The sequence below is a fragment of the Pomacea canaliculata genome, linkage group LG5 (assembly GCF_003073045.1).
Source record: "Pomacea canaliculata isolate SZHN2017 linkage group LG5, ASM307304v1, whole genome shotgun sequence".
Lineage (NCBI taxonomy): Eukaryota > Metazoa > Mollusca > Gastropoda > Architaenioglossa > Ampullariidae > Pomacea > Pomacea canaliculata.
The window spans coordinates 25,714,627-25,726,688 of record NC_037594.1 but is presented as its reverse complement, the minus strand read 5'-3'; the positions used below and the strand labels follow the sequence as shown (position 1 = coordinate 25,726,688).

Sequence of the window (12,062 nt, the reverse complement as noted above, 5' to 3'; positions counted from 1 at the left end):
GAACCTCGGTTAACGAACTTAATCCGTTCTGGAAAGCTGTTCGTTAACCGAAATGTTCGTTATCCGAAACAATTTTTTCCATAAGAAATAAAGGAAATAGATTTAATTGGTTCCCAGCCCCTGTTGACTCGCTATTTGAAAGTTACAGGCTGTATATATATATAGGTATTTGTTTTAATGAGAACAGTTATAATGCAATATAAACGGAGTTAAATAAACATAAAAACATTAACGAAAGCATTTAAACATCAGAAAACTTGCCGTTGTGACGGCGTGGTTGGAAGCAGGTGTGGGAGGAAGGGTGGAATTACTGCTTTGAATCCCCTCTCCATGAGCACACGTGACATTATAAAATCGGAGGTGACTTCCCTTTTCTGTAGCTTTGAGGTTGAAGAAAAAAACTTGTCCACTGTCTGTTCCTTCTGCCTTTTTGTAAAACTCTTCGGTAAGACGACATCACATATCCGACAGACGCATGCCACCTTCATACTTTGAAATCATTTCCTTTTTCAATTCATTTGTTGGCCGCTGCCTTGTCATTACCTCACTACTATTAATTGCTCTTAATCTTCTTTGGAGCCATGATTGATGATTATCTTATTAAAATAAAGCACAACAATCACTAAATAAGAAGGATGCGCACAGGTAAGGAACGACTGATCGTAACTGTGTCTCGAGCGCGAATGATTACATGCTGGTCGGTCACGTGAGGTTCACGTGGCTGTTCGTTATCCGAAATTTTGTTCGCTATCGGAGACAAATTTTTAACGAAATTTTTGTTCGTTATCCGAAATTTTGTTCGCTATCCGAGACAAATTTTTAGCGAAATTTTTGTTCGTTAACCGAAAAATTCGCTATCCGAGGCGTTCGCTAACCGAGGTTCCACTGTACGTAGCTTTTAATAAATGTAGGTATTTATAAATTGATGTCTTTTCATGAAATAATTCCTGTTTTACTTCCAAGGAAGGAATAAAAATATGTTTCCGCTGGGGCTTGAACCCAGGACCTTCCGCGTGTTAGGCGGATGTGATAACCACTACACTACGGAAACTTCTTGTGTAGACTTTGTTTATTGTTGTACTTATCCCTAACCTGACCTGCCGGTCTCTCATAAGGGAGGCTATTGGTTAGTAAGTTCTTCGAGTAAATATTTTTTTCCTCGCCAACAACCAGAGTTGATAACTAAACAGAAATGTAGCCGCTACTAAGAAATATCGAAACCTATCGATTTTCTTGATCAGGTAAATGAATCAACTAACAGTAATGTATGACTGATTACATGTAGGTCAGCCGTTTACCTATTTACGGAAGTCTCGCCGACTTGGTTTTGTGACATGACAGGGACACGCTGACTGACGCTTAGTCGCAAGCAGACGGCACAAATTAACAGCAAAAATATAATTTGTCGCCATGGTGTTGGAGAGAAGACCGCAGTGGACGCGGAGAGCGTTTCTGACATCCTGGATTGTTATTTGCCTTAAGTTCTGTGTTTCCGTGGCTGCACATACGTCTTCAAGTTATCCACAATTTCAAGAGCAGCAGCCGTCTAGGCTAGTTCTAGTGCAGATGGTAAGTAAACAATCAGAAAATAACTATGCATCATGCAGAATTCCGAGTTGAGCAAGTTACTATTCATCAAACCAATTTTCAAAAAGATTTAGAAATTGTGACACTTGTTTCATTAACAAACATGCACATACATGCATATGCATGCACACACAGAGTGGAAGAAAGTATATCCTGAGAAAACAATCTGGTGTCAGCTATATAAGCAGGTGTCATAATATCATCACAATATACAAAGTGGTAAGGCAAGATAGCAAACAAACAAAAACATTTGCAGTAAATGCTGGGGATTTAATATTGATTTTCTGAAAGTGTAGTCAGGCCTTTTATTTCAGTTATTCCGACATGGTGACCGCAGCCCCATCTCTGTGTACCCCACAGACCCAAATGGTGCAGCTGTCTGGCAGCAGGGACTTGGACAGCTGACACAGGTGTGCTTGCACTTCCAATTAAACCTTCTGCATATGGCTGCTTCACAGCCTTATTTTTCATCCCCATTTGTATTCTTTATGTATTTGTATCCATCTGTGCAAGTGTATGTTTATGTGCACACATGCACATTAAGGTCTCTACATAGCATGCGGGGCCATGTTTAGGGGCAGGCATCTGCCTAGGGACCTGCGCTTTGGATAGCCATCAGGGGCCCTGCACTTTTAATTAAAACTGCGTAAATTGTGGCAATAGGGGCCCCGCACATGCCCTATGCCTTGGGCTGACGGGGACTAAGAACGGGCCTGATAGCATGTATGTGTTTGATTGTGTGTGTGTGCATGCACATGCATGCTTACTTATCACAAGATACTGACCACTCAAATTATGTATGCAGATTTAGAATCTTGCATCTTTTAAATTTTTATTTTTTTTCTCTCTCTCTCTAGGTTGGAATGAAACAGGCATATAACTATGGAAAAGAACTCAGACAACGATATATAGGCCCTGGAATTTTGCCACCCAATTACAACAGGTCAGAGGTCAGTTTAACAGTTCTGTGGCTAATTCAACACTTTATATTCATTTCTAATGTTTTAGTAAATCTTTTAAAATCAATGTTCCTTTGCATACAGGTATTAAGTAAGCATGAGTAAAGAGATTTATTGTTAGTTGCTCAGACTTTGGGAAGTGGAACCACGCCTAGACACTAAGGGAAAGTGGTTTGTGTATACATGTATATTTTAAATGCTGATGTGTTACAAGGATATTTACCATGTGCATGTTGCTGGGGCAATACCTGTTGCAGGTTTATGTACGAAGTACAGATGTTGATCGCACAATAATGACAGCTCAGAGCCTTCTGACAGGGCTGTATCCTTCAAATTTTTCTGATTGGGAGTTTGGCACATGGCAGCCAATACCAGTGCACATGGAATCAGGGAATTCAGATCAGGTCTGATGCAACATTTTTAAATTTAAAGTTAAATAGGTCTCTGACTTATTAGCCTTAATTTTAGGAGATATAAATATATAACGTTACAGAAATGTTCATTTGTTTTTCTTTAGTCTTGACTTTGACATTTCTGTGTGCACTCTTACATGCTGTTTGACTTAAACTTCTGTTTCCTGAATCATAAATGACATCTTAGTTTCCTTTTCTCTCAACATTTTCTTCCTAAAATGGCCACTAGCCACTTTCCTTTGGAGTCTTTGAATAATACTGATATGAACTAAAAGGTTTGTCCTAAAAAGTATACAAACTCCACAAATTATTTTATTTTAATTAGAAATGTATACTGTACCTTTATCCTGCTAGACCCAGTCAACATAGCTTGATCATATTGATAGCAAGGGACACTACCAACCCCAGGGAAAAATAGCTTTGACCCTGTTACTATGGGTGGCACCCTTGCTCTTCCAGTCTCCTGATGCCTTGACAAAGCTACACCTGTACAAAGGCCGTGGGATGTGTTTAATTGTTGGGGAAGTGCTTGCATGTTTCTCACATCTTGTTTTCAGCCCTCACTGTTGGCTAGCATTCCTGTTAACAGCACTGTGAAAAGCAGAGCCAAGCCTCTCTCTACCAGTGCTGCACAGCAAGTCCTTCACAGTGCCTCTGAATGGTGACAGGTGTAAACTGGGCATTGCAAGAGCCCAAGCTAAATTGCAGGAACAGAGGAGGTCTAGCTTCCAGACATGGCAGACAGATCCACCAACACATTGACATGTCTGGATGCCTGCCCATGTGGCCAGCCTTCCTGCCTATGGGCAAATAGCAAACCCTCCAACAGAAAGAAAACTTGGAAATCTGGGCAGTTGCCACTTGACTCTATGTGTGCGTGTGCCTATCAAGTATAGAAGAGCTCAAGATGGTAGGACAGATGCTAACTCCTTGTCTTACCATGTCTCCTGGGCAAGCTTGCCAGAACCATTCATCCAGCTTGAGTCATCTTGCTCATAAACATCATGTATTAGTCAGGTTAGGTGGTGTAGGAAAATGCTGACAGTGAACAATATTGACATTCTTGTCCCATCAGTATCTTTTTTGAAGTGGCTTTTCATTTTGCTTCCACAATCATAATTATAAATGAGACAATCGTAAAGGCTGTTGGACATCCATCACCTCAGTGCTGCGCTAACGTCTGCACTTCCATCCAATTGTTGACACCCGTGGGACTTCCAGCACTGTCTGGTTTGCACATTTTATCAACCTCTCACTCAACATCTCAATCTTAGCAGTGTTGATGCTGTCTTTCTGAATGAATGCTTTTACATAGTAAGGTTCTTTGTCAGTCTCTTTCTCCTCTATTAACAGTCCAATGTACTAACCCTTAGCTTTATTTTGTCATTGGTCGGGTTCAGATTATTAAAAGTCTAATGTACTAACCTTTAGGTTCAGCTGGTAAGTGGTGTGGTGCGGTTCTTTAATCTTGTGTTGGTTGACAGTTGTCTTTCCTTCTCTCCCTCCATCTGTTCAGGATTTGGCATTTAGAATACATTTCTTAAAAAAGTAATAAAAAAGAAATATTTGCTAAAGTAGTTCTTTGTAATGTTAAAAATATTTTTACTAACTTACATGCCCTCATGTCCTCACAGAGAGGTAATGCTGTACTGAAGAGTATAGCTCGCACTGGAATGGCACCAGAGGGCAGGTAGGTCAAGGGCACCACCCTAAGTAACGGGGTCAGAGATATTCTTTCCTGAGGATGGTAGCATCACTGGGTACCAAAACGATCATCAATGATGTTGAAAGGGTCAAACAGGATAAAGGCACTATAAATGTGCTGGCCTTATTAATCTTAATTTCTATGACTAATTATTTTGTGCAGCTTTTTGGACATGCTATGTGCCCACAGTTGGAAAAAGTCAAAAGAGAATGGCAGAGCAGATCAGAAAAATTTCTGAACTTTCATGCAAGAAACAAGGTAGTTTTTGTGTTATTGTGCAATTCTTGGGAATTGTGTGCCACGATAATGGGTCAGCCACATCAAATTTTGTTATGATTTTGGCTTTGTTTGAATTGTTTGTTGGTTTTAGCTTCACATGCTGTAAATTGTATCCATATACCTGCCACATGTCCTTTTCTTTGGCTGACATTAAAAACCTCTCTGATATCATACACTTGTTTATTGTATGTTAACTACATTTTCAAATGATTTTTTGAGCAGGGATCAATGTAGCAGGGTTTATTGTATGTTAAACCATACATCTTCAGATGCTGTACGATGTATTGAGCAGTCACACAGGGATGAATGTAGCAGGTGAAAATGTTGGAGGCATTGCTGATACAGTCTTCTGTGAGGTAAGTGATAGCATCCACATCCACACAGTTTGTATTTTTTAAGCAGGACAATTTTTCTAAGTCTTCGTTTCTTTGTAACATTATTTTATTGTTTGAACTGTCACCTCACCTGTCAGACAGTTATTGTTTCAATGTCTGGTTTCATCTTCTTCCTGATGTAGAATGTTTTGGAATCCTTTAGTATATATCACAATCAGTCTTAAGATTTAGTGACCTTTGCAAACTATTTAAAAATTCCCAAAAATCTGATTGTTATTATCAGTAACAGGAAGGGAGATTAATTTGTAAACATACTTGGCATAATATTCAGATTGTAACAAAGCATATGCAATGTCCAGGCGGAAAAATTGTGCTTTTCTTGGAATAGTCTCCAGGCCTATTTTAGCAGAAAGCAAGTTAAAACATTATATGATCCACCAAACTGTTGATGTCAGCATTTGCAAGTCATTTTAACAAAAGCCTTTGTTTACAGACACAGCACAACATGACACAACCAGCTTGGCTGACACAAAATATTCACACTAAGCTCATGGAGGTTCGCAATCAGGCGACTGAGCTGGCGTTTGCAGCTTCAGGTACAGCTCGACTTTTTGCAGGTAAACAGATAAAGATGGCTTTTCATGTTAATATTTTTATTTTCATTGTCTTCCATTATCATAAGTTAGCATGTGCCTGCATTTTGCCGAAATGAGGAAGATATGTACTTCTGTAAAACTGGATGTATTTCTCATTACACAAGTGAACTTACTCATGTCACTAGCACTAATGAGATGTAATAAAGTGAAAGTTTTTTAACCTATTAAACTGTTTGCTGCACTTTAGACAGGGAGTTTTTCCAAGTCGCTGGCCTAAGCAAGTTTTGAACCTGCAATTTTCTGGTTTATAGCCAAAACCACTAATCACAACAAGGGAATCTCCTTGTGGGAAACTTCTAATACTGGGACAATCACAGTTATATATATGTTTAACTCCTTAAATCATCAACACTTGCAGTCAGCATGACTACAACCATTCTTTTTTCTCATTTATGTGCATTAATATGAAGACTTGTTGACAGGACCACTGCTAGCTGACATCATCAGCAACATGGAGCAGAAAGCCAAAAACGGCTCTGCATACAAACTACTTCTGTTTTCTGCTGTAAGTATTAGGAAAGTGCTTTTCTTCAAATCTAGATTGTTACTAGGGGGAGGGAATACCACATAGATACTGACCATAGCTGTGCATAGAAGAATAATTACGTTGGCTTGATATTATTGAGGCTGTCATTCACACTGCAGAAATATTAATTTTCATTTTCACATGAATCTTAATCGAAGCTTTGGGAAGTCAACTACTCTTAGATAATTTTGTAGTAAATAAATGGGCAAATTTCATGTAATTATTTTTTATGTGAACAAAATGTGATAACCATCCATTATTTATATTAATCTCATTTTCAGCATGACAGCACTGTGATAGGACTGTCATCAGCAATGGGAGTATTCAACAACCTGCATCCTCCTTACCTCTGTAGCATTATTATCGAACTGTTCCAGCAGGGGGGTAATTTTTTTGTTCGGACACTCTTCCACAACCATTCAGCAGAAGTTCCATACAACATGACAGTTCATGGTAACTGTTAGACTTTATTACAAATTAAATTTTGTTTCTTGTCAGCAATGTAAAAATGTTTATGATAATGATAGTATTTATCTGTTTGATGTGGCTGGTGTCTAACAAACTATTGTCTAGTCCTAGGTCTAACTCTTCTTAGTTCTAGATCCTTCTTGTAGTTGACCATCAGATTCTGCGTATGAAAAAGAAAGAGTTAGTGAGAAAGTACATAAAGATTGTGCAAGGATTAATCATGAGGGGTGTGTTGTCTTTTGCCAGCATGTGTTACTTCTGTTTATGTAAGGCATGTGTCATCACTGGTCAGTGTGCTTCACTGCTGTAGACATGTTGCCACTTTTCACTAAAACAGGTTTTAGAAGTGGGATAGCTAGGAATTTTGCAAGATCACTGATGGAAGACTAAGAATTAGAGCTGCCAGTAGATGTGCGTTTGAGTGTTATGATATTCACATTCATTTTTAAGTCTTGGTTGCATTCATAACATTTACGAAACTTGCTACCATGCACATGGATACCCTGCTAAATCTGATCATTAGTTTATAGGGTGTCGACTTTGCTGCAGGTTGTCCAATTATGTGTCCCCTGGAACAGTTTTCTGATCTTTTACAAGATCAGATATTGCCCAGCAAAGACAGAGCTGTAGCATGTGCTGAGTCAAAGTCTGTGTCTGACATCTTGAAACAGAGTGAGTGGAATACAGAGTTTGTAAGGCATCTAAAACAGGAGTAAAAATATTTCTCTTTCTCTCTTTCACTGTCTCTCTCATTCAATCACTTGAACACCCCTTCCGCCCACACAGTCTCTGATATCTATCAGTTGTTTAAATGTTTTAGATTCATTGTGTATAGGTTCTTTGATGCTGATAGCTGAGCATAACTTTTAGTTTGCATGTATGATCCAGTTTAGCAGATTAACTTTTTGCAGCTAATAAACTGTAAAGAAGAAAGATTTCTGTCAAATAGAAAGATAATTTTCCACTGTCACTGATAATGTACATGTCACAAGCAGGCCAAGCTGACCCATGTGCATATGGCTAGAAAATATAGAGTAGTGTAGTGACCTGTTTTCATCCACACTGAAGATAAAGAAATCTCAGTAGAAACCTACAGGAGGTTGTTCAGAAACGAGCATAACGTCTACAAAACATTTGGCTTGTAGATTGCCTTGAACCAGCAGAAGCAGGCATGGAAAACAGCGATCTTCAAATGCATTCACAAAAATATTGGGGGTGTGGAAACAGGTGGCATACAAAAATGCGCTCGTGAAGAAGCTTTTGCATAGATTTGTGTGCAAAAATCTTATAAGTTTTACAGCGGGAGAAGGTGAACAGTTTTAAAGTTTTAAGTTATTGGAAGTCATCCTTTCCAAAGATCACATCAACAGTGACAGCAACAGTGGCAGGATTTGGGAAAGTAACATCTTCCAAATGCATACTATACAAGTCGTATATAGTTCTCATTTTGACTCCTGCACTCCCTTGCTGTGTTAACACAATGCTCTGTGTATGGCTTTCTGTTTGGTTCCTTTGTTTTTAACACATAGATTCTTGGGATCGATACATGAACATTTTCTGATGATGAAAATTTTTAGTCTTTTACCCCTGCCTCCTCAGTTGCTATTAAACATAGCTGTGTGCTGCTTATGATTCATCAGTAAAGCTGTAGAAACATTGTCTTTGTTTCTTCTGTCTTGACAGATGCAATACCAGCACTTGTGGGGGCAGTGATGGTGCTTATTGCGCTCATCGTCTGTGTGACATACAAATTAGTGAAACTCAAGAAACAGCAGAGGCAAACAAATCTTCGATACCGCCAGCTACTGCAAGAAAATGGCGAGGTGGAGACAGACGATGAAGAGGATCTTGAGTCAGCATCTTAGTCAGCATTTTTCTACACAAGGTTTGGGACTCTTGGTATCCATTTTACATTTAAAATGGATTTAATGGGAAATACCCATTTTGTGGTGGTGTGATTACTTGGTTATCTCTATTTTCTTTCATGCTTCATTAAAGTGTGGTCTACACACACACAAAAAACCGTCAAAGAAACCACATGGTTATAAAGAAGTGATGCACTGAAAGCGCCATTTGTGTCTTTAGGAAGAGAAGGTTATAACAGGACATTATTTTATCATTAATTTAGAAATATGTTGAAAACAAAGAAATATAAGCAAATTGTGATGAATTTTATAGATACTATAGTGTTTAGGATAAGAGGAAAGAAATGTAGTGTGATTTTGAACAGATATTGTATTATCAAATCAAATTTTATTTCTGTCCGAGGAAGTCCAAGACAGAAATGTTTGTTTTGCTCATAAACCCAACCCCATATACAAACATAATATGAGCATATATAACACACACACCTACACTTTCTCACTCAAGTAAACCTCCTAAGAAGTATGCCAGGTAGTATGGCAGCCCTTCGAGTTTTTGTGCCTTTTATTTAGGATGGTGATGGCTGCTGGCATGAAGGACCTCTGGTAGGAAGTTTTTCACACATTTAGGCACTTTGTAGCACCTGCCCGAGGGCAACAGCTGAAATTTGGGATGGAGAGGGTATGTTTGGTCTGAAGTGATGTTCTTTGCCATCTTTCTGACTGCATGAAGGTACAAGTCAGAAAGTGGCAGCTGTGGTGTACCAGTAATTTTATTTGTCTGGTGAATAACTCTGGCCAGTCTTGCCTTGTCTTTGACGAGGAGGTGATCATACCAGGCATCGATGTTAAATGAGAGGATGCTCTCAACAAGTGACCTGTAAACAGTTTTCAGCACCCAAGAGCTGATTGCAGCTGCATGACAGTTGAGATTTCATCTTTCTGTGTGTCTGTATGACCTTTTATTTATATGTGGGCCCTGAATTGGAACTTTATAAATACATTATTATTATTATGTTGTACTGTCTCATGCTTGGGTATATGTATATTTGCATATGTAAATATGAGGACAAAATAAACATGACTAAATATTTGTTGTACAATTAAAGTTATTTTGAATCCAAGTGACAGGTGGTTGTGACAATTCTTTTATGTTTTAAAGCTCCCTTTTTATTTTCAATTTTTCTCTGCTGAGATCAATATGGAAATGCATCTTGAAGAGATTTGTACTTTTGTGTCAAATATCAACTTGGTTGGGACTATCAGTTAAACCAGTGGCTTATACATCACCCCTTTCCTTACATATTATTAGAATTGGTCAAGTGTGACAGGCTCAAGAAGTGTAGTCATCATCATTGTCAAGCAAGTCAACAAAATTATGAATTCATCAAGGTTTCTAAATGAGTTGGTATTAGGTGTTATCACTATATATGTGTTCTGGAAGGCAGTTCTAGAGAAGGGCTATCCTTTAAGAATATCTGTGAATGTTAGCACAGCTGTGTTGTGTATTGATTTTGTTGTCTATATTCCATGTTACAAACATTTGACTAAACATGAAGAATTTGTATCGACGTCATTGATTATGTTAAGCTTCTGATTAATTTTAGAATATCCTTCAGCATTAAAGAAGACAGATTTTTCAGAAATAGGTAAAGATATCTGGTTTTATGGTGACTTATCTGAAACTATCAAAAAGATTTAATCAAAATAAATATTTTAATGAAGCTTTTGAATACTGTGATTTTTTTATGTGATTTGTGTTCCGACAATGACACTTGAGCCTTATGGTTACAGAGGAACATTTGCTGGTGTAAATCAAGCATCATGACTGTGTTGATGCTATACAAATCAAGTGTTGTGATTTTGTTGATACTATGATCTTAACATGAATGTAGTTAGATGTAATCAAAGGCTGCTAAGGTGCTCAGAGACTGCAACTGCAGTGTGCATATTTTTGAATAAAGGTTTGTGGATATCATGTTAAGAAGGTGCCGGTGGCTTTTCCATGTGTACTTAAAACTTTAGCGTCCATGTTCTTGGTCCTTTCCACTTTGTCATCAAGTACATATCGTGTTAAAATGTTGGAGGAGGGTATGCAGATATTTCAAGCAGTTGGAATGTAAGCTTTTCCGCCTTTTCCCTTTTCTCATAAAATAGTGCTGGTTCAGATTTGTTAAATCTCATGCTTACTTGATTTGTTTTTACAGATATTTTAATCGCTTGATCCATTTTACATTCAACCTCTGTGTAACTACAGATACTTTCTACTCTGCAAGGAAGTCTTTGATTAAAATGATGTGACACAAAGCTTGCTTTTTTATGTACAGTCATTAGTGGGAATGATTGTTATGCTGTAGTTTTTAAGGGGACCATATATGTATATATACACTCAAGGTGTCGAGAAATGTATACACACACCTTAAATAATTACAAAGTCATTGTGTATTAACATACATTTCATTATCAAAATGTAATGTCTTGACACACTATCTGATTGGTTAGTCAACATCTGTTTTCAAACTGATGTCCATTCTGATAATGCAAACAATGGAATTGTAAGCATCAAAAATATTTGTACTGTACTTCAATTGCGTTTTCAAACTTCCAGTAGCATTTTAGGATGAATTCTAAAACATGATAGGTTAAATCTTAAAATAAACAAAGATCAGTTAAGCTATCAGTTGTTGCATGTTGACATTTTGAGACACACTATATTACCTAGAGCAACTCACTATTTGTTCTACAACTACACAATTTTGAAAGTCTTTTATTATTTGTGAGAAAAAAGTCAAAGGGAATTAAAATTGTTCATCTGTCTCACTTTATCTTTGAAACAAGTCTTGTGTGCTTTCCTGAACATTTTCCATATTTTTTAGAGCTGTTCTTGACCATCTTAATAATGTAAAACAGCCATAACAAAAAGGCGGCAGTCTATACATGGTGCATTTGTTTTAACAAGGCCTGTCACAGATAAACAAATCTGCTCTGCAATAGTGTGAGTCGTGGGGAAATTGATTCCCATGCTAGTATTTAAATATTACTGTTTTCTTCTCATTTTCTGTTGGAGTACAAATCAATATCGAACTGAGAAACCGTCAACCGACTCCAAAACGGCAATTGATCAACTGAATCTTTGCCTCCTTTCAAACAACAAAATACCCGATTGGTGCTCTCTCTTCTGTTAAAGGGAAGTAATCCATAGAGGAACAATTTCTAAAGATTCCAGTAGTTTTCTCCCTTATGTATTATTTAAATTCTAAGAGTTGCGTAGT

At 37.8% G+C, this 12,062-nt stretch overlaps 1 protein-coding gene and 1 non-coding gene across 2 annotated transcripts; one reads left to right on the top strand and one right to left on the bottom strand.

The window, feature by feature from the left end:
* Positions 1-978: 978 nt before the first annotated feature.
* Trnav-aac lies at positions 979-1,051 on the bottom strand. Its single transcript has one exon. It is a non-coding gene; the product is annotated as a tRNA-Val (tRNA).
* Positions 1,049-11,610, top strand: LOC112565051 (prostatic acid phosphatase-like). Its single transcript, XM_025240288.1, has 11 exons — positions 1,049-1,569; positions 1,902-1,997; positions 2,445-2,537; positions 2,804-2,950; positions 4,827-4,922; positions 5,213-5,299; positions 5,772-5,895; positions 6,357-6,439; positions 6,742-6,913; positions 7,478-7,600; positions 8,612-11,610. Exons 1-11 carry the CDS (start codon positions 1,411-1,413, stop codon positions 8,791-8,793), a joined length of 1,362 nt encoding a protein of 453 aa, XP_025096073.1. The 5' UTR covers positions 1,049-1,410; the 3' UTR covers positions 8,794-11,610.
* The last annotated feature ends 452 nt before the right edge of the window (positions 11,611-12,062 follow it).